Here is a 22,928-nt window from a genome sequence, read left to right as displayed (position 1 = left end):
CGAGTGCCCAGTGGCAACTGCGCTGATTGCTTACATGGAAAAGTAACAGGAAAAAAATGACTGTTCTTGTTCCTGGTCCTGTGGTGGCTCTGCTGCCCAAGTGCTTTCTCCTGGTGCCTCTTGTTGGCAGGCAGCTACCAGTGGAGACAAACCGGGCTAGTTCTGCCTCCCTGTTCCAGCTGCTTGTTACAGGTGGCTTGGTGGCAGTTCGACAAGCACAGCCAACTAATTTTCAAGCCGCATCACTGGATAAAGAACTGCCAAGAGAGATGCCTGAGCTCTCTCTTAATAAAGACCATCTTAGAGGCTTCACCGGGGGCAAAACACAGCTGCTCAGTTCCTAAGCGAGGTGGGCTGCCTTGAGCATGCACCATCTGGCCTCCTGTTTGCTGATGGGGCTGGGGCAAATCTTATAGGCCTTGTGTAGGCCAGCACCTCCTTAACTTGGGGGCTGCCTCTTGCTCTCTAGAGGGGCAATAACACTTCCCACCTCTGCTCCCAGGGATGCAGGGAGGATTGGCTACCAACTCATGTTAGTGCTGCCCTGCCCTGCAGAGCGGTGCCAACACACGGCACCCACATGCATGCACACAAGCGGGAGGTTTCTGATTTAGAGCAGAGATGATGCCAAAAATTCTCCCGTGTGGTGTCTCGGGTTCATTTCTGGTTCCTGCAAAGTGAATCGCTCACAAAGAGTTTGAACCAACAAGTTCCAGCGCCCAGCCTCACTCCATGTTTTCTGGCATGTTATAATTGCAACAAATGAATCCAACTGCGATCATCTCCTCAACCCCTGGAGACAACACAGCCTCTGTGAACTCCCTCCCTCCCTCCTCAGCCTTCCTCTATGAACAGGCGTTGGGCAGCAGCGCCCTCTACTGGATGGTGATCGTTGTTTGTAGACTTGGTAAGAATGGTACCAAGAACCAACCCAGCTCATCTTACCTGAGGAGACACCAGAAGGCCACGAGGTACAATGCTGCTGGTCTACCTACTGAGCTGCATGTCCTCTGCCTCCTACGGAGGAACTGCAGAGACAAACACGGGAGGCGAAGTGTTCTGAAGACCGGGGCAGCAACTTGAGCATAAGGGCTTAAAATGGCCAATGCAGCATGGAAACTATTAACAGAGGGGAGAGTGGCCCCAACCCCCTAGCGACAGTGGCACCAACTTCCCAGTCAGGGCTAATGGGCCCTTTGCAGCAGTTAGAGTGAGGTGGTGCACTAATGGGGATGGCATAGAGCATGCCATCCCTGTCCCCTAGGGAATTCCCCCCCTCTGCACTGGGGGAATTCCCTAGGGAACAGATCTACTGGCTTTCCAGCCCTTTTATGCCACTGGAACTGTTCAGAGGGGCTAAGATGAACCATGCCTTTTAAGTGTACAGTGGTTACTAACAGCAGGCTCTAACCCCCCACCCTCCACAGCAGTCTTCAGGGGGAAACACCATTTCCCCACCCCTCTGGGCTCCTCAAGTCTGCAGGCAGCAGCAGGAAAGAGGGGAAGAACAGACTTGCGGGCCTCGGATGGGAGAATCACACCAAGATGCTTGTTTGTGCCATTTTGTCTCTTGTCTGAATCTTTAATGCGTGTTGTAACATGAAGAACCATTCCCAAACCATCGCCCCCACCACTGTGAATGCTACCGTGGCTAACGCCTCCCAGAGGCCAGGATCCCTTTATCTTCAACACCCTACTATCTTCTGGGCATCACTCTGGTTATGGTTCTTCCCAGGTTAGGCACGGTCTTGCTTGTGGAAAGACTGAGAAAGGCCCCATCACATCCCATGTGCTAGCTGGCTAGTCAGGGCAACGCTCCATGTTTACGCCCCACCTCTGTGAAGGCTTCCACGCAGCGGTCGATGTCATCCTCGCTGTGGACGGCTGAGATCTGCACCCGGATCCGCGCCTTTCCTTTGGGGACCACGGGGTAGCTGAAGCCGATGACATAAATGCCTGGTAATGAGAGTCATGTGTAAGGGGGAGGCAAACATTAATACTGGGGCTCGATTACTGGTGGGAGAGGGTCTTCAGAGGTTTTAGCTCCTTTTTTCTCTCCTCCCCTCCCGGTAAGCAGGGATCAGACAGCAGCACACAACTCCATGCTGGTACTGGAAGGGCGCCCCCTACAGAGCTGCAAGGGAAGCAATGGGAAGAGCGAATGGTGTATGTGCTGCCCGGCAGAGTGGCGGGATGGGGAAAATTTCTTCTCCAAAGCTCCATAGCAAAGCAGAGGCAGTGTGAAAGGGAATAACTAGAGCGGGGCGCTTCCCCATTGCTGGAGGGGCTGAGGAGGTACAGAAAATCCCCTACAGCTACCAGACATGGAGTAAGATAGCTACAGGGAAAGAGGATCAGAGGCCATCCCTTCATCTGCACATGACACTACCACCTGACAGCCCCCGCCCCCTCTGGGTTTACCTCTCTCCAGCATGTCATCAGCCATCACTGACGCTAGCCGGGCCTCACCCAGCATCACAGGGCAAATGGGGTGATCATTCCCCGAGATGCTGAATCCAGCTGCAGCCATCTTGCTTCGGAACCTGCCCGGAGGGGAGAGAGAAGAGGAGCACATCATCCCTGCTTGGGGAAGCCCTTCCCCTCAGCCACCAGCCCACTGCTCTGGCACCTGTGTGGCTTTGCACCGTGCTGGCTCCTCCATGGCCAGGACCCAACCTGCGTGCGGAAGGGGCCATTCCTCCAAGATTCCCTCCCATTTTCTGCACACCTCAAAGGCTCCATGGCAGGTTCTGCTGTGCCATTCTGGCTATCATGGCGCCTTCCGCATCCAGACTGGTGCCTGGCATGTGGGGTCATGCTGGAGCTCGCACTAGGTAATTCCACAGCTGTGATATCACAGCCATCTCTATGGAAGCCACAGGTGGTCCTATCAGCAGAGGATGGAAAATGAACCAGACAACTCACTCCTGAGCAGAAAGGAGTCTACTGGCCAAGGGGGTGAGACGGGCAGGGAAGTGACTGCATGGAGAAGGGGCTTGTTGAGGGTCTCCCCCTGAGAAAGGATCCCAGGTCCTCAGCCCTCACCGCTTGGTCTTGGCCACCATGGACTGTGTGATGGCGTTGCTCTCCATGAGCAGGTCTAGGGCCTTGGAGGCGCAGCCCACGACGGCAGGAGGCAGGCTGTTGGAGAAGAGGTATGGGCGGGAGCGCTGGCGCAGCAGGTCGATAAGGGCCTTGGGGCCGGTTGTGTAGCCACCTGCAGAGGGAACAGACAGAAAGAGAGCATCATTCAGGACAGAGGGAGGAACAGCCAACAACAGGACCCCAGGAACACCCCCCACACACACACCCGGTAACACAGGCAGCAGCGCCTGGGATCCCAGCTGGTTAGTTTCACTAATGGGTGCCCAGGTGTAACGTCTCCAAAGGGAGGTCACAGGAGGGTGCACCTGGCAGGGCTCGCTAGGCCCCCTTCACCCTTGCTGTAGTGACCCTTGTTGGGTCCAGGCCCTTTGGCTCCTGTCCACGTCTTGGTGTTCCCCATTGGTTCTGTACTGTTAAAGGGAGGGGGCAGAAAAGTTTTGGGGAGCTCTCGGGTACAGGGCCACGTAGAAAGACAAGGCCTCAGAAAGGGGAATTTCTGAACCTGCTGCTCCTCCAAGTGCTTTCCCCAGCGTTGAGTTGACAATGTCCACCTGGTCCATCACTCCCAGCAGTTCATCAGTACCCCTGCGAGGAGAGAACACGACCCCATCAGCCCCAGCAGCTCCAACCTGGGGAGCTGGGCCGTGGCAGCTGGGCAGTGGCACCACTTCATTGCCACTTTCTCTCCAGCATGGCTCTGATGTCTTCCCAGTCCTGATGGAGTAGCCACGCCTCCAGTGTCAGGTTAACCCAATGGGCACCACCACCCATTTGCATCCCCACCACCAGTTTTGTGCTAAAACAAAGGATACACAGAACCAGGACAGTAGTTATGGATGCAGGCTGTGAAATCCCAATGTGCCATGCAGTCGGAGGGGAAGGCCTTGTCCAGCCAGCGGCAGCGTAAAGCAGCAGGGAGCAGGCCAGGGAAGCATGCCTAGCCAGCCTGGCTGGCCTCCTCAGGAGAATTATCTCTCCAGATGGGGCGAGGTCACCTCCTGTAGGAGGGAGCCAGCCCTTTTAGCAATGGCAGCACTGGGGGCTCGGCACGTGGGCTCCTCATCCCTCCCCAGTGCAGGCTGCTCTTACTTCCTGCACACAGCAAACTGGTGGTTTCATAAGTCAGAGCAGAGACACGGCTCCTCTGAGTATGCTTTGAACAGGCCCCCGCCCACCCATGCCCCAAGACTGAGAATGCTACCCACAAAATCTGAGCCCACCCCCATTATGCCACTCCCTGACACAAAGACAGGTGTAGAAAGGAGGGTGCTACCATCTCGTAAAAGGGGCTGGGGGGGAGGTCAATGGCCAGGTGCGGATGCCTTCAAGGACTAGTGGCTCTAAGGATCCACAGCCCCACAAGAAGAAACCCCATATTCAAACCCATGGCTGGTCTAGTCCCAGAGAGTGAGACATGGGACTAGCAAGAAGGTCTGGTCTCGTACCGCCCATTGGGCCCAAGGAAGCCAGTGGCGTGGCACTCATCGATGAAGACGAGGGCCTGGTATTTCTGGGCCAGGCTGCAGATCTCCTTCAATGGGGCAACGTCACCATCCATGGAAAAGGCACCATCAGTAGCCACCAACCTTAGGCGGTGTTTCTGTGAAAGAGTGTGGCAGGCTGCAAAGGATCATGGGTAAAGACAACTGCTTGAGCAAATGTGTTTGGGAAGTGGGAGGAAATGGAGACTGGGGTCTAGTACTCCCGGTACATGAATATATGACCCCCACCCACCATCTCCCCTCCATCCATCCTTGAGCTCACATTCTGGCAGGCTTCCTCCCACCAATGAGCAAAGGATTGGATTCTCCCTAGAGTCTAGCAAGGCTGCTTCGAATGCTGGCCAAAGGAGGTTACTCCTCTAGGAGATGCAAGGTTATTCTCTGGGAGATGGGCACCTTGCTCCTAGACTGGCAGTGGGTCACAGACTGAGTGCACTCCCATGGGAGAGCGAGTCTTTGTACCTGTGCGTCCTGCAGCTTGGCCTCCAGGTCCTGCATGTCCATGTGCTTGTAGCGGTATTTATTGGCCTTGCACAGGCGGATCCCGTCAATGATGGAGGCGTGATTCAGCTCATCTGACAGCACTGCATCTTCTGGGGTCAGCAGTGCCTGCAGACAGCAAAACAACGGGCTGCGGTGGGTACGGGGGGAGCGGCCTTGCTAGATACATAAGCAAAATTCTGTGTCACCACAGTACTCCTGGCTTGGCAGCCTCACTAGCCTGCCACCAGAACCCTCTGCATCCTATTGGTGGTCAAGCCACTCATGGGGCAGTGCCAGGGCATCACATCTCTCCTCATCTCATGGCATACAGCACTAAGGCTTCTCAGCTCCTTTTCCCCACCATGTGGTTCCTCTCCCTTTGCATGGTTTGTTCCATAAGCCACGTTTCTGCCAACCCTATAGGATGCAATTACTTCCTCTACCAGGGCTAGGCCTAGGTTGGGGACAGTCACCTCTTGCCCCACACTTTTGGGATCCTCACCATTACCATGCTCCCACAAGGGACTACCCATCCTCCCCTGCAGGCCTCAGCCACCCTTGCCAGTATGCATGAGCCGCCTCCCCTACTTTTTAGGTGGAATGGCTGCATCCGTTTTGAATTCTCATGTGAGAGGGTCCCGAGAGCTCAGGTTGGGGATGATGGGGGCTTGCAGAAGGTGGCCAACAGTGATGGGTCGCTCTGAGGAGACAGCTGGATGAGTTCCACTGCAACGGCCCACCCAAAACCTAGGATTCATTGTGATGGTCAGTCTACTAGGAAGAAGGAGATGAAGGCTGACTAGAAAGCTCCATGGCATCTCAGCCCCCCACCCCAACAGCACACAGAGACATTGGGCCTTCTCTCTATCCTTATCCCATCTCCCTTAACTTCAGCTTGCAATCTGCTGAGGAAAATGTGATCATCAGCAGAAGTAACTGCTTTGGGAGCTTGGCTTGTTGCCTATGTAGCCCTTCCCCTTGCTGCCCCCCACAGACAAGGCACAACACATGCACTATGAACCTCAAAGATACCAGCATTGGCATCAAAGCAGCTGGCATAGAGGATAGCGTCTTCTCTCTGGTGGAAACGAGAGATCTTCTCCTCCAGGTTCTTGTGTATATTCTAGAGAGAGCCAAGACAGAGAGTGAGGGATTTCCATTAACATGGCTGAGTGGTCCAGCTAGAGTTCCCTGCTTGCCATGGTTTTCTGTGTGGGATGCCTATTTTTTTTCCAGATGAGTTTTCTCTCAAAGGAACCTAAATTGTGGTTAGAATTTTTGGTCCCATAAACTAATCACTATAACCACAAGACTCCAAACTAACACAGACAGGCAGGGCTTTGGAGCTGTGCTCCGGCTCTGCTCCAGCTCCAGGCAAAAATCTGCAGTTCCACAGCTTTGGAGCTGCTCCGTGCTCCAGCCCCGGGCTCTGCTCCAAAGCCCTGCGGACAGGGCACTTGCGCTGAGGCACTTACCATTTTTAACTGAGACGTTGCCCCAAAAAGTTTAAGTGCCACACAAAGGGCCCAGATCCTCAGCTGATGCAATACCTCAAGTTATTGTAGCTGCAGGTCTGGCCCTGGGAAATTTGGGGTGTTTATTTTATAACTAGAGATCCTCAGGGTTTGTTTGTTTGTTTGTTTTTTTACAACCTTGGGGTTTTTTTAATTGGTTTACGAGAAAGCCTATTTTATACCCTTAAACTGACAGTGCACGTAGGAGCATGTCTGTGTGGCCATGTGTACGGATAAGCATGTAGAGCTATGTCTGTGTGGACATGCATGTGCTCATCAGTGTTCAGAGAAAAGGAAGCACGCGAGAGCATGCCAGCACTGTTGTTACAGTCAACTGTGGAGGCAAAGCTGAAGGCTTCTTTCCTCGGTGATAGATATAGGATTGGTTTGAGGGAAATCAAGATCCTGGGAAGAAATTGGGGAGAATGGCAGCTAATTAATATGCAAGAGAATTGGAGTGAGGGCTTCTCCCAGGAGCCCATGTGGAGACCCGGTTATTTGTTGGAGTGGAAGGGTCAGGCTCACACAGTAAGGTGTGTGTGTGTTGGGGAAGGTGTGTGTGTGTTGTGGGGGGCAGAGTGAGGAGTAAAGGGAAGGGAGTGAGGACAGCACATCCATGGGGAAAGGGACAGGAGAAGAGATCAGATGGAGGAGGAAAGGAGAAACAAGTAGGGGAGAAGGGGAAGGAAAAGGACAGAAAAGAGGGACTAGAACAGAGAAGCCAGCCAGCCAGGAGAGGCCAAACGACAGACCTAAAGCACCCTCTTGGTTCTACCTGGGAGCAGTGTGGCTTGGTGACAGATGATTGGGTTTTAGCCCCAGGGAAAGGTGACTACTCCACTCTGGATCACGGCCCCACCCATACCTGAGTCCCGCAGATGAAACGGACAGAGCTGAGGCCAGCTCCAAACTTCTCCAGGGCCTCTAGTCCAGAGCGGATCACCTCAGGGTGGCTGGAGAGCCCTAGATAGTTATTGGCACAGAAATTCAGGATCTCTGCAAAGAGGAGGAGGGCAGGAAGGAGTGAGCAATGCACATAAATCCTACCCACCCTGTGATGCAGCAAGACAATAGAGCAAACCTCAGCCAGTAGCAGGACTGAAGCTAACACTCCAAAAGCAGCCAGGTATGTGTCCGGAACCATGGAAACATTCTTATGCCACATTTCCAGCGTGCCCCCATGGCTGATTATTGAGCAAAGGTAGATAAGTCCCACTGCTTCACAATGACCCATTACTGTAACAGTTTAGCCAGTTTCCTCTGTCTCTCTCCTCACATAAGCAGAGGCATGGCAGCAAGGATCCGTCTACCTGGGATCTCCATCCAGAGGGAGACAGGCTGCCTGTTGCTTCAGAAGGCAGTCCGAGTTTCCAGTTGAACTGGTTTTTAAATTCAGGTTCCAAAAAAAGGCTGATTCAGGGACAGTGCTAAAATCCTGTCTTTTTCTGGTCACTTTGTTTTTTGACTATAGGATGAAAATCTGAAATCTCAGATAAAAGTAGGCAAACCAATTATCAGATGACAACACGAGCAAGTATCACCTCTTCCAGGCCCTAAATAGAAAACCAATGTCACAACTGAGTTCCGCTCTCTGAACAGACACCAATCAGTTGTGACTGGCTCCAGCCACAAATCCCATGTGCTGCTAAGCTCCCTGCACCTGGGTAGCGACTGGTCACTATTCCTACCACTAGGTCTTTCAGGCTTACTCCCAGGAGCGGGCCCTACATCTGACACCGAGACTCTACAGTCCAGCCGCCTCAGAGCCAGGAACCAGTGCCCCAGCCCCAGAGCCCCCAGTTGCTTAGACACATTCCCCAGAGTCCATCTGGCTGTGGGATCGCTGGTTATTTCTAGTTAACCCCTCCCGGGACGATTAGGCAGCAAAGCAAGGACAAGCAGGCTTAGCAAAGGAATTTCTCACGCACGCTTTATTATTAAAAAGCTCAAGAACGTTACAGATCTATGGAAAACAACAAACTTCGGACACAGCCTCCTCGGTGTCCTCTCCTCCTGGTGAGTCCTGGGTTTGGTTCAAGTCCTTTAGAGGAAGCCAAGCTCCTCCTGCCTCCACTCTTCCTCTGGGGATTCGTCCAACACCCACCACCAGCTTCCAGGCAGGGAGGGAATCAGTCAACATTATTGGCCCTGCCAGTAGAACCCCCTTTGCTCCAGAAGTGGATTGCTGTGTGCTCTGTCCCAGCTTTTCAGACAGTTTCTGGACATGGGGTTGAATTCCTGCTAGAGACTGAATGCTCCAAGCCATACTAAAGATTACATTTGAAATGAAGGTTGAAATACAACAGGTGTTCACTAAACAAAAATGAGTTTCTGAAACTGACACTGGTAACCCCCTTTCAACTGTCACCATTGTGGCAGGTCCTAGTCACAAAGGGCTGGGAACGGATAAGGACCAATGCTTACTATTTCTGTTTAACATTTATACCAGGTGTCGGCAACTGTTCAGAAGTGCTGTACCAAGTCTTCATTTATTCACAGGTGGCCAGGACCCGGGCAGTGTGAGTGCCACTGAAAATCAGCTCACGTGCTGCCTTCGGCACCAGTGCCATAGATTGCCTACCCCTGATTTATACTATGGTAGAAGCCAAGGGCCTCAGTCAGTATCAGAGTCCTATTGTGCGAGGTGTTACGCGCACGCACACACACCCACCAGGAAACAGTCCTGGCCCAAAGAGCTTTCCATCCAAATAAACCCTCATTATGGCAGACAGGGTCAAACTATCTTTATTAAAAAAACAAAAAAAAACACCCACACCTTACATGTTCATTAAACTATGGAAAAAAGTGGGGGGGGGGAAGGAGGGAAGAGGATGCAGAGGGGTGTTTGTTTGTTTTAAATATGTAGAAGTCTAGCAAAATTAGGCCCTGACCACACTGGCTTGCCAAACCATAATCCCATATCCTACAAATACTTATGCACATACTTATCCTTACTCACGTGAGTAATCCCACTGAACTCAATGAGATCACTTGCATGCTTAAATTAAAGCATATGCCTATGTTTGCAGGATCAGGGTCATCCTAGGTCCTTAAAAAACAGGTTAGCAACAAGCATGTTTAAATACAGTTTCGTAATTCTGTTTGAAGAACAGAGTTAGCGCCTAAGGGCTTAAGATACACTACAAAAGACTCAGTGTCCGATGACAGAGCTGCAATATGCACAAGACACAGTCAAAAGTTAGTTCTCTCTTGCAGACAGATCCTTACCTATGTATTAACCATATCAGGGGGCAGCAGGAAGTCAGCTTCCCCAGTTCTGTCTGTTTGGTTTTTCAGTTGTGATTTAGTATAAATGGGCCAAAATACTGCCAGAAATAGGTCCTTGTCTAGACAGGGATATGCACTCACAGACACGAATCATCAACAGCCAGGTGTGGGTTAAGCTTTTTACAGAATAGGAATATCAAATGTCTAGAATATATCCCAGAGTGATACAACCAAACAGCTCATGGAAGATGGTAGTTGGCCATGTGAGTTTTTTAAGTGGGTTTTGAAATTTATATACAGTGGGGTAGAAAGGCTGCGTTTTCTCCATGGGTTCTATCAAAAAACAAGAGCTCCTACTCTCAATGTACCAGGCCAATTTTTATTCTTTGTATTACAGTAGTGCCCCAACTGTGACTGGGGTTCCATTATGCTGGGCATCATAATAAAACAGTGTGAGAGAAAGACAACATTATTAGCACTCTCATTTGAAAGGTGGGGAAACTGAGGCAGAGATTCACAATGCTGAGGCCACAAGGGACCGCTGTGATTATCTATCTGACCTCCTGCATAACACAGGACACAGGAATTAATTTGGGGAAGTAATATTTGGATAAGAGCATGTTTTATAGAAAAAACCCATCCAATCTTGATTTTAAATTTTCCAGTGATGGAGAATCCACCATCACCTTTGACCATTTGTTCCCATGATTAATTACCCTCACTGTTAAAAAGTGCACCACACACTGGAAGAAAAACAAACAGGAAAGTTACTTGGAAATGATGCATGAAATCCAAAACAACTGTCAAAAAACCCCCGAGGACAGCCATCCAACACAAAAACAAAAAGTTGAACCAACTACAACTACTCCACAACCCACAGAACAGCTCTGGGAGAGACCATGGCACCAGTACCCACCACATGGACATTACACGACACCCAAACATCATCAATTTATCAAGACTATGCCTCACTGGAGCTGAGCTCTCTGTACTCTCCAAGGGACGGAGCATCTGTCCCACTACAGAACCTGATGCCATACTAACATGCGGAAAACTAGAACAATTCTTCCACTGTCTCCTCGTCAAAGAATGACACCACCATTCACAATTAGCACGTCCGCACCACCAATCATAAGAAAAGAGAATAATCAGACTGGATACCACAGAGCGGATGAAACCACACCCATGATCATTACATTGATTGCTTCAAGGAAAAAATCTGATTGCAAAATCCTTAGCAAACATCACATCCGCCATAATCTATCCACCACTGAGAGGACAGCCATACAGTCCTGAAATCTAACCACCAGCTAGTGATCAAACCAACAGACATGACTATGTTAATGAGGCCAACTGACAACTCTCTGACACCACCTACTATAAAGAACTCAAAAAAGACCCCACATCGCAATTTACCCAGGAACTTAAGAATATAATCAAATCCTTCCCCAAACAACTCCAAGAGAAACTCTACAAACTCGTCCCCCACTAACTCATCCCAGGCACCTTCTACATCACAGGAGGGCAAACTATGGTCCGTGGGCCACATCTGGCTCGCAGGACCCTTCCCTCTGGCCCCCAAGCTCCTGCCAGGGAGTAGGGTCAGGACAGGCTTGTGGAGGAGCCAGCCCAACTCCCCGGCAGCTCAGTGAGCAGGGCAGAAGCTAGCCCCTGCCCCCTTCCCTTCTGCCCCACTCCCTCCCTCACAGTCACAGTTCCCGCAGCGCCTGGGCAGCATGGCTGCAGCTCCAGCTGGATGGCACAGCTATAGCGCTGCCAGACCTGGTGCTCCAGGGCAGGGCGGTCAGTGAGCAGGGGGAGTTCTGGGAGGGGAGATGAGGAGCAGGGGAGGTTGCAGGGGGAGCGGTCAAGGGGCCTGGGCCCTGCTGCCAGGGACAGGGGCAGAGCAAGCAAGAGCCCCCCTCCACCCCCAGCATGCTTGGCCCCTATCCCCAGCAGCCAAGCCCAGACAGGGAGCGAGCCCTGCCCAACTGCCAGGGACAGCAGGCAACTGAGCAGGGGTAACGCACAGGGAAAGGACTAAGCCCTCTTTTCCCGTATCCCACAGGTAACGTGGGGTGGGGAGAGCAGGGAGGGGATGGGGGCTAGGCCACGCCTCGCTGTTTGGGGAGGCATAGCCTCCCCCAGCCTTTCCTACCAGGCCTTTAATACAACTTCTCTACCCGATGTGGCCCTAGGGCCAAAAAGTTTGCCCACCCCTGTTCTACATGCTTCCCAAGATACACAGACAAGGGAACCCAGGCAGACTCAATATATCTGGCCACAGCACTTACTGAAGGAATACTGGAACTCATAGAAACCATCTTCAAACCACTCACCGCACAAAGGCCCAGTTTCCTCCAGGACACAACCGACTTCCTCCACAAACTCCATAACATTAACAATCTCCCTTGGAACACCATCCTCGCCACCATGCAGGTCACTTCCCTATACAACAACATCCCTCATAATGACAGCATGGCTGCCTGCCTCAAATATCCATTACATCCTTGCCAATAAAAATTTAATATTCAACAACAAAAACTTTGTCCAAACCATGGGAACAGCCCTGGTTATTAAGATGGCTCCCCAATAGGCCAACCTCTTCATGGGCTACCTTGAAGAATTTCTGGACAAGTGCACCACAAAACCAATGATATACCTGAGATACACTGATGATATTTTCATCCTCTAGACAGATGGCTCTCAGATTCCACCACAACTTCAAAAACCACTATCTGTCCATTAAACTCTCTCTGGAATACTCCCACAATAGCATCAGCTTCCTGGACACCCCATCAGTTTCAACAATAGAACCCCATAGACAAACCATATACAAGAAACTGACGGATTGCCTCACCTACCTTCCTAGGTCCAGTAATCACCTCTAACACACCAAGAAATCAGTTATTTACAGCCAGGCACTCAGGTACTACAGAATATGCTCCAAAGAGAAAGTCTGGGATATACACATTAATACACTCAAAACCAACTTCTCCAAACAAGGACACTCCACCAGAGAAGTAGATTGCATCACCTCACGCTGGAACCCATATGGGGTTTCATTAAACAACTACAATCCATACTGAGTGGAGACCTCATCCTGAAAGAAATCTTTTCTGATCCCTCACTTCTGGCCTTCAAATAACCTCCCCAAGCTCATCATCAGGAGCAAGCTCCCCATAAACCAAGACACACCAACTCAAAGCAGCACCAGACCCTGTCAGAACAACAAATGCAAAACCTGCAGACTTATATCTACTGTTATAATGATCAACACCCCCCACAACACACCTTTCAAAATCCATGCATCCTACACATGCCTTTCACATGTAGCTTACCTCAGTCGATGCACTAAATTCCCCAGCAACAACTACGTGCGTGAAACCAGACAATCATTACAGTCTCAAATGAACTCACACAGGAAAATGATAAAAGACAAAAATTGACTATTGCCTGTGGGTGAACACTTTTCACTCTCTCCCAGCACTCTGCCACGACCACACAAGCCATGTTAAAGTGCTGCATTGCCAGTGTAGACTAGCCCATAGAGCATCTTCACCAGATGCCCTACAGCAGTGCAGCTGCATCAGTGCAGGTATAGGCCTGCCCTTAGCGGTGATGCTCACAGTACCTTTCCCAGCCCTGAAGAAGAGCTCTGTGGGACGTGAAAGTTTGTCTCTCTCCCCAACAGAAGTTGGTCCAATAAAAGCTATTACCTCTCCCACCTGGTCTCCACCTTATTTCAAGTCTGAAGAGTCAGAGATTCAGGCTATGTCTACACTAGCACTTTTGTTGGAAAAACTTTTGTCTGTCAGGGGTGTGAAAAAAAAACCCACACCTCTGAGTGACATAAGTTACACTGACAGAAGCGCCAGTGTAGACAGTTCTATGTTGGCAGGAGACATAGCTACTGCCACTCGTGGGGGGTGATTTAATTATGCGGACAGGAAAGCTCTCTTCTGCCCACATAGAGCAACTACACAGGAGACCTTAGAGTTGTGACGCTAGAAGGTCTCTGGTGTAGACCCTGCCTAAGGCTATGTCTACACTACACAGCTTTTAACAACATGGCTGTGCTGCTAAAAGGCGCACAGTGTAGCCACTGTTTGTTGGCTCTCCTGCCAACAAAAAACTTCCACCCCCAACGAGCAGCGTTTGCGTTGTCGGCAGGAGAGCGCCCCTACCAATAAAGTGCTGTTCTCAGCAAAACTTTTGTCTTTGAGGGAGATTGGGGGGTGGAGGGGCACGTGGTAACACCTCTGAAAGACAGAAGTTTTGTTGTTCAATTGCCAATGTAGACATAGCCCAAGTGACTTGCCTGAGGTCACGCAAGAAATCTGCAGAGGAGCGAAGAACTCATCTTCCAAGTCCCAGTCCAGTTCTCATAAATATTACTGCCTTGCATTTGTCATCCAAAAAACCTTTAAAAAAGGAACAAATCCATTCCTAACCCCCTGCAGTGATCACTCTGCTTCTTGAAGTGTGAGTTTTGTTTGCCTTATTTTAGCTGGCATAAACACAAACGTTATTATTGGTCATAAAATCATCCAACTCTTTTAAATACTCCAGTTCGACTCTGTGACCTCCTGCAGCAAGGATTCCACAGGCTGGACTACACACGGCAAGAAGTAGTATTTCCTTTGACTGGCTTTAACCATTAGCTTCATCAACTGATCCCTAGCTCTCATATTATGGGACTTCAAAGAGGGAAGGATCTGACCATCTTTCACAGCAGTCCTCATAATAATAAATCTGTCTGTTATAGGCATAAAGACTGGTCAAATTAGGGCCAAAATGTATTTGTTTAAAAACAAACAAAAATAAATGTTGTTTTAGAAAAGCTAATGTCCACAGAATTGGGTTTTGTTTTTTAATTCAAAGAGAAAGTTTTCAAATAAAAACACAAAAACAAATGAAAAGTCCCATACTGTGTTCACAAACTGCCTTGCCACATTGGGCTTGTGCAGAACCCAAAAGATATATTGACTAGAAACAAAACAAACTGGCTAATCTAACATCATTGTCCAAGCTGAGAGACATACAAAAGATAAACAGTGTATAAAGAATGTCCATTAAACTAGATGTTCAATATTCTTTGTTTTACTTTTTAAAAAATTATTATTTTAGCCCGACAATGCTGCTTTAAATCTTCTCAAACACTTCTCCCACCTAAATTAAACAACTCTTCATTCTGCAATCTTTCGGCATATGTAACTTCTACCCAGGACCTATCAATCTTCATTGCCCACCTCTTCTGTAATCTGAAAACACATGGCACCAAAGCAGGAGTTTCCTGAAATAATACTGCATTTTCCATGTCTTTTATAAAATACACTCAATAATTATTTTCATGTTTTTACTGCATATGCACACAGGGTTCGCTATCCAGGTTCTCTACCCCCAGCACATGGGTGGGTCAGACTGCTCTGAAGTGCGAGTGTGGCTGCAGTGCCCAGCGCTGCAGGCACTCTACCTCCCCGTGGGGATTAGTTTACAGCGCTGGGAGCCGCGCTCTCAGCACTGGGGCACTGTTTACTCTGGCGCTTTACAGCGCCGTAACTTGCTGCGCTCAGGGGGGGTGTTTATTCACACCCCTGAGCGAGAAAGTTGCAGCGCTGTAAAGCGCCAGTATAACCAACAGTTTCATCGCCACAGTGCTGCATCTCCCCTAAATTGTCTTAAATTCATTTGGAGTTTCTCATAATCCTCTATGGCTTTTAGTAACTGCGCTGTGTCTCTCCTCTCCCCCTGCCTAGCCAGCACCGGAGACACGTTAAATTTCATTGATGCAATACCTACCTCCTCTGCTGCCTTCTACATGGATACGTGGCCCTTGTTTTGATGTTATAACCCTCTCACTCTTCCAGGTACCAGCGCCTCGGATGCTCTCCAGCTCAGCCTCCAGAACGTGGTTGAGTTGGGCCAGGGCAGTCCTTGCCCTGTAGGAACTGCATTGCCCCTGCGACAGGGGATAGCTCAGCAGGCGGCTGCACCACATTCCTCCAGCTCAGCTACACAGAGAGAAAGCAAGCGGCAAAGAGCCAGAACATAGACACGTGGGGGGGAGGTGGAACCTGAATCAGCCAATCAGAAAGTAGCAACAGGCGCACCAATCAGCATCAGAGTTTATTTAAGGGGACAGGGCTAACAGTATAGACTAGGGCAGGGGTTCTCAAACTGGGGGTCAGGACACCTCAGGGGGTCACAAGGTTATTACATGGGGGGGTCATAAGCTGTCAGCATCTGCCCCAAGCCCCACTTTGCCTCCAGCATTTACAATGGTGTTAAATATATTAAAAAGTGTTTTTTTAATTTATAAGGGGGGCTTGCTATGTGAAAGGGGTCACCAGTAAAAAAGTTGGAGACCCACTGGACTAGGGTGTGGAGAAAGCTGGAACAGGAGTACAATGACTAAAATGTGCCCAGCTCCAGTCAGCAACCTCAGCCTAAGGATTGAGGGGTATTGACCCAGCACGATGTGGGTCTCATAATTGTAGTAACAAGTGGGTACTGCAGGGGAGGCTTGAGATACATGGGAGATCTCAGGACTGGAACAGGACAGTTGGGACCACAGGCCAAGAGCAGTATGTAGGGATAGAGGGATGTGGATGTCCAAGGGGAATGGAAAAGCCGGAGCTGCCGCAGGTCACGACTGAAGTCCAGGCAGACAGATTTAAGGGTCAGAGTTTGGTCAGCAAACCCACTGCCTGGGGTTCAATGGTCACATCGCCTTAAGCTTATTTAAACATGAAAAGTAAAAAACAAAACACACACACACACAACACCCCTATCAAAAATCACAGGCCTAAACAAAAGTGGACTCTTAACTGTGTTGGCGTGTGTGTTTCCATTTAGTGGAACATTGCACCACAGCAACATGTTTCCTTAGCAAATTGCTCCATGATTCTGTCCAGCTCCAATCTTGCAATCTCATCTTTCTCAATTTTAAGGAGAGCAAGATCACTGAGCCATGTCTGTAATAGTGGTGAACACATAATTTTTGACACATCTTAACATGCTTTTTGCAAGTTCATCACTTGACACTGAAATTCAAGTAGCTCTGGACTCCAAGTGGCAAACTGAACACTTCTGTGTCTTTTGTAAAATAATACATCTTGAAAGACATAATCTTGTGAACCAAGTTTAAAGACAAATATGAGTATTTTCCCATGAGTTTAAGAACTTCCTCCTTTCACTTTTCTAAAGTTATTTTGAAGTTGTCTGGGATGGAGGAAACCAGATAGAATAACTACCTCTTCATCTCTCTCACACTGAGATTTTAGTTCCCCGATCATATTGTCTAAGACCTCAAATATTTCCTTTGATAGTTATATTTTGCTTCTAACAGAGAATCATGTGCAAATTCATCCCATGCAGTGTACATTTCTCTTCCTATGACTTGAATAGTTTGCACTTTCAAAACCTATTGCTTCTTACCTGTTGTGAGATTCTTTTATAATTTCCTCATACTTTTCTTCAATCTGAATTTGCATAGCTCATTCACTGTGCTCTAAAATATCCAGAAGACTTGGAACAGATCAATTTTCTTTGACCAAAGGATTCTAGAGACTGCAGCCACTATGAGTAAGATCCTATGCCGTTATAACAGATTGAGGTAGAACATCCAACCCATCAAAGACAGGTTGCTTTTTGCTCAATGTATGTCTCACGACTCTTGCATTCAATAACAGTTCCATTTTGTAGGCCAGTGTTTCCCAAACTTGGGACGCCACTTGTGTAGGGAAAGCCCCTTGTGGGCTGGGCTGGTTTGTTTACCTGCCCTGTCCGCAGGTACGGCCAATCAAGGCTCCCACTGGCCATGGTTCACTGCTCCAGGAGAATGGGAGCTGCTGGAAGTGGTGTTGGCCGAGGGACGTACTGGCCGATGCTAGTCTTGCAGACTATGTTTAGCTTTGAAGGGCTCCTTTGTTCTTCAGAAGCCTGTCCAATTTCATCTGTTGCATCAATCCTTCCAACTTCTTCAGTGCACCATCAAGTTCCTCTTCTCTTTGCAAAACTGTGCTTTCTTGAGCAAGAGTTTGAAGATACAAATTATTTTTAGACCTAATCATTAGTTTTTTCCATGGATGGTTAGAGTTAGCAAAATATTTATATATTTTCTGCAAAGTTGTGAAGAAAACCTTCAGGGCTGGGCTGGCCTTAACTTCAGCAGCATGCCCCAAAACTAGGTTAATTTGATGAGCTGGATAATGGATGTATAATGCATACATTTTGTCTCCCTTGCCTGAAAGCTGTTCTCTCATTTTTGCTTGCAATCCTCCATGAGCCCCAGCCATAACATTGGTCCCATCATATCACTGTCCAGACATATATTTGGGCTGTAATCCATAATTGAAGAATAAAACATTAGATAAATGGTCACACAAGGATGCAGCATCTGCCTCACTGCCACAAAACTAACAAAGTGATCTTTTCTATTTGCTTTTCCTTCAGTATGCTCAATACCAACACAATGAAGCAAAATGGCTATTTTATCAACACGGCTAATATCCATGGTTGCATCTGCAATGACAGTAACAAAAACCTACCTTATTTGTAGCTATTAAACATGCACCTCCTGGTTTCTGATACCAAAAGACTCTTAAGTTCATCAGTAATTGTCTTGCTCAAGTATTTGATTCTCTTGGTGTCACAGATACATTGGGCAAAAGCTGTATTACGTCTGGCAAGTAGCTTAATTATGCTCAAGTACATACTACACTTGTTGCTCTCCAACACTTCACAGTGACTGTGGAAGGGGAGATGTAAACTAGCTAAAATGTTGACCGTGTCAAGCAATATTTTTAGTATTTCTTGCCATTTCCTAATATTTTCATTGATACTGTGTCCCTTTGTGAACTGTAGAGCTGCTATATGACTGCATATGTTGTTTGCTCTTCCCATTAAGAGACATCAATGTTACCATATTCTTCCCATCATTGAAAATCTATCACCCACATTGATTTGTGAGTGTCTGTACCCCTGGACAACCAACAAATGCGACAGTATGCACAATCCAAAAGATATGGGTAGGCTAGGCAGTTGACATGTAAATCTACATGCAGTGCATTGTTCATTCTTTAAAATGAAAATGAAAAATGGTAGTTTGTAGGGAAAAAAAGGAAACTGTACAGTTGGTATATCACTTTCAGTTGACTGGCAAGAATCAATACTAATTCGTCTTTGACTACTAGCAGTAAATATGCCCAATGGCTTGTGATGGGATGGGATCTGAGTTATTACAGAGAATTCTTTCCTGGGTGTCTGGCTGGTGAGTCTTGCCCACATGCTCAGGGATTAGCTGATCGCCACATTTGGGGTTGGAAAGGAATTTTTGGTTAGGGAAGATTGGCAGAAGCCCTGGGGGGGTTTCGCCTTCCTCTGCAGTGTGGGGCACAGGTCACTTGCTGGAAGGTTCTCTGCACCTTGAAGTCTTTAAACCATGATTTGAGGACTTCAGTGGCTCAGAAACAGATTTGATACAGGAGTCGGAGGGTGAGATTCTGTGGCCTGCATTGTGCAGGAGGTCAGACTAGATGATCATAATGGTCCCTTCTGACCTTAATGTCTATGATTCTATGAATACATAAAACATACACAATAGGGCAGGTGATAATGCTGAATCTGGAAAGTGACGTTTATCAGATGAGAACTTCAAACTATTTCAGCAGGAAGACAGCTTTGACTTGCTTCATTGTTAACATGCTCATCTACATGATCTTTGTTTTGATGTTTTTGTTTTAAGATAATCTATGGTATCTTTGGCTTTGTTGGTTTGTAGCTCATCTTACAGGACCGTCAATTGTGCCTGTTCCAAGCAGAGTGTATCTGGAGATATCATCAGCTACAACTACAGGTACAACTTCAGTGGTACTGCACTACTCATTTTCCTGACTTAAACCTTGACACAATGACAGATTTCTACTTGCTGAATTGATACGAAGTTCTTGACTTTCTACTTCAGAATGCAGGGGTTGATCAGGAAGCTTATAAAAAAGCAGTTACCTACCTTTTCATCTCTGTTTAGGATGACCAGACAGCAAATGTGAAAAATCGGGGTGGGGGTGGGGGTAATAGGAGCCTACATAAGAAAAAGACCTAAAAATCATGATTGTCCCTATAAAATCAGGATATCTGGTCACCCTATATCTGTTGTTCTTCTAGATGTGCTTCTCATGGCGATTCCATGTTAGGTGTACATATGCCGCATGCACCGCTGCGGGAGATTTTTCCCCTAGTGGTATCTGTAGGGCTGGCTCTAGTGTTCCCTAAAGCTCCGGGCTCATGCGCCAGTATAAGGGGACCCACAGTCCCAGCACCATAGGCGCCAACTCCGTGGGTGCTCTGGAGCTGGAGCACCTACGAGGAAAAATTAGTGGGTGATCTGCATCCACCAGCAGCCAAAATCCCCACCCTACTTCCTCCTCTGTCTCCACCTTCTTCCTTGAGCACGCTGTGTTCGCGCTCCTCCGCCTACCTCCCAGTGCTTGCCGCCACCAAGCAGCTGTAGCAAGCTCCATGAGGGACGGGGGAGAAGCGGGAATGTGTCGCGCTCAGGGGAGGAGGCGGGGAAGAGGTGGGGATGGGGTAGGGATTTGGGAAAGGAGTTGGAATAAGGGCAGCGAGGGGGTGGAGTTGGGGTGGGGGCTTGGGGAAGGGGTTGGAATGGGGGCGGGAGGGGGCGGGACAGAGGTGGAGTTGGGGCGGGGCCAAGGGGAGAAGGGGGTCCAGCACCCACCGGCACCAGTAGAAGTCGGCGCCTGTGCCCTGCACCTCTCCAGTTTCTTCTCACTGTCCACTCAGACAGGGCGGAAGGACAGTGGATCATGGAATGGATATGAGCTACACATCTCGAAGAACAGTTATGAAAGGTAGGTAGCCATTTTTTCTTCTTCGAGTGCTTGTTCATGTCGATTCCATGTTAGGTGACTCACCAGCTAGGTGGGCTAGGAGTTCAGGGGCATGCTGACTATAACACAGCTCTCCTGAAACTGGCATTGTCTCTGGCCTGTTGGATAATGGCGTAGTGAGACGCAAACGTGTGCACTGATGACCATGTCACGGACCTGACAAGTCCTGTATTGGTATTTGTGCCAGGAAAGCCGCTGAAGATGCTTGCGCTCTTGTTGAGTGGGCCCTTACGATGGCCAGAGGCGGGGTCCCCACCTCCTCGTAGCAGGCCCGGATACAGACCGTGATCCAGGACGAGTTGCTCTGGGCTGACACCTGAAGCCTTTTTATTCTGTCTGCTACCGCAACAAAAAGCTGCGTCGATTTGCGGAGGAGTCTTGTCCTGTCAATGTAAAAGGCTAAGGCCCTTCTAATGTCCAGAGAATGCAGACACTGTTCTTCTATCTTGTGAGGTTTTCGGAAGAAGACCAGCAGAAAGATGTCTTGGTCGATGTGAAATTGCAACACCATGTTGGATAGAAAGATTGGGCGTGGAAGCAGCCAGATCTTGTCTTTGAAGAAAATGATATTTTGGGGTATGCGGCCAGAAGCCCCTGCAGATCCTGCACTTATCTTGGATGTGAGCCTCCCCCAAGTACTTTTGGCAGCTGGAATACGGGTTGCTCTCCAGCACTGGCATGGGTTAATATAGGCTGCATATGGTTTGAAGCCTGAGAATCAGGGCATGCCCCGTCCTGGGATCAACATCCCTTAAGGAGACTAGCTAACTAACAAGAACTAGAACTGACAACTACTAACTATTTACAAGAAGAGATCTGTAAACTACTAGGGGAGGCTTGTCGAAGCAAGAGAAGAGGACTGTTCTATCAGCCATCACTGGCAGTAAGAAGGAACTGGAGGAGTGCAGGGCCAGCAGCGCCCCTTATACTGGTGCATGAGTGCAGGCCACCAGGGGATGCTAGAGTTGGCCCTATGGATACAACTAGCAGGAAAATCTCTGGCGGCAGGGCATGTGGCGCACACACAGCTAACATGAAATCGACGTGAGAAAGTACTGTACTCAAAGAAGAATGATCGTTTCCGCTGCTTAGGTTCTCTGGAGGCAGTTTGTAATAAATGTCTTTTTGCTTTCTAAAACCAGACATGTATGTGTGTTTAAGGTTTTCATTTTTAGACATCTTCCAGTGTGTGAGAATAACTAAGTTGTAAGTCTAGGTCTAAATAGAGTGTATTTTTGTGCTTCTTAATTTATCCTTCAGTTGTGAGGGTAGTCCTAAAAAAATGTTGATTGTCTCTGCAGAATTTAGCAGTGACAGGCAGAACCAGAGTGGAGAACGGCTGCAGAGAGTGCTGTGGGAGAGGCTGGAACAGGCAGACACACACGCCTCTCAGTATCCCACAGCAAGAGAAGGCTATGGAAATAAAATACATTTCCCAGCAGCAGCTCCTTCAGCACTGGAGCATGCCCAGTGGCTGCAACCCCTGCTGGAAGGGTAGAAAGAATGAGTACTTGTGGCACCTTAGAGACTAACAAATTTATTTGGGCATAAGCTTTTGTGGGCTAAAACCCACTTCACTGGATGCATGCAGTGGAAAATATAGTAGGAAGATATATATACACAGAGGATATGAAAAAATGGGTGTTGCCATGCCAACTATAATGAGACTCATCAATTAAGGTGGGCTATTATCAGCAGGAGGAAAAAAAGTGTAGTGATAATCAGGATGGCCCATTTCCAACAGCTGACAAGAAGGTGTGAGTAACAGTGTGTGTGTGTGGGGGGGGGAATTGACATCCACTCCCAGTCTTTATTCAAGCCTAATTTAATGGTATCCAGTTTGAAAATTAATTCCAATTCTGCAGTTTCTCATTGGAGTCTGTTTTTGAAGTTTTTTTGTTGGAGAATTGAGACTTTGAGGTCTGTAATCGAGTGATCAGGGAGGTTGAAGTGTTCTCCAACTGGTTTTTGAATGTTATAATTCTTGACATCTGATTTGTGTCCATTTATTCTTTTGCATAGAGACTGTCCGGTTTGGCCAATGTATGTGGCAGAGGGGCATTGCTGGCACATGATGGCATATATCACATTGGTAGATGTTTTGTGTAATGACCGATTGACTCCCAGTCTTTTCATGTTCTCTGTGTATATATATCTTCCTACTGTATTTTCCACTGCATGCA

The 22,928-nt window shown here is 48.4% G+C and overlaps 1 protein-coding gene across 3 annotated transcripts; it reads right to left on the bottom strand.

Moving 5' to 3' along the window:
- Positions 1–1,539: 1,539 nt before the first annotated feature.
- Positions 1,540–15,881, bottom strand: GCAT (glycine C-acetyltransferase). 3 transcript variants are annotated; one of them, XM_030545968.1, is made up of 9 exons: positions 15,635–15,881; positions 7,470–7,600; positions 6,112–6,213; positions 5,070–5,267; positions 4,551–4,705; positions 3,608–3,690; positions 3,046–3,217; positions 2,422–2,543; positions 1,540–1,956 (listed from the first exon to the last, which is right to left on the bottom strand). In XM_030545968.1, exons 1-9 carry the CDS (start codon positions 15,831–15,833, stop codon positions 1,805–1,807), a joined length of 1,314 nt encoding a protein of 437 aa, XP_030401828.1. In that variant the 5' UTR covers positions 15,834–15,881; the 3' UTR covers positions 1,540–1,804. The 3 variants fall into 3 exon arrangements, with proteins under 3 accessions (XP_030401828.1, XP_030401836.1, XP_030401847.1); XM_030545976.1 differs by having other exon boundaries at positions 5,070–5,216; positions 15,635–15,880; XM_030545987.1 differs by lacking the exon at positions 5,070–5,267 and having other exon boundaries at positions 4,551–4,725; positions 6,123–6,213.
- Positions 15,882–22,928: the final 7,047 nt, after the last annotated feature.

The sequence above is a fragment of the Gopherus evgoodei genome, chromosome 1 (genome assembly GCF_007399415.2).
Source record: "Gopherus evgoodei ecotype Sinaloan lineage chromosome 1, rGopEvg1_v1.p, whole genome shotgun sequence".
Taxonomy (NCBI): domain Eukaryota; kingdom Metazoa; phylum Chordata; order Testudines; family Testudinidae; genus Gopherus; species Gopherus evgoodei.
Note: the sequence above shows the minus strand (reverse complement) of the source record. Positions and strands in the feature narration are given on the sequence as shown.

What these genes read in the sequence shown, in the direction of transcription:
- GCAT (XM_030545968.1), bottom strand. Translation starts at nt 15,833, where the DNA reads ATGTGGTGCAGCCGCCTGCTGAGCTATCCCCTGTCGCAGGGGCAATGC. An exon ending in GTTTCATCTGCGGGACTCAG is followed by an intron (nt 6,214 to 7,469) that starts GTATGGGTGGGG and finishes GGCTCTCTCTAG; the next exon opens with AATATACACAAGAACCTGGA. An exon ending in TGATGACATGCTGGAGAGAG is followed by an intron (nt 1,957 to 2,421) that starts GTAAACCCAGAG and finishes TCTCATTACCAG; the next exon opens with GCATTTATGTCATCGGCTTC.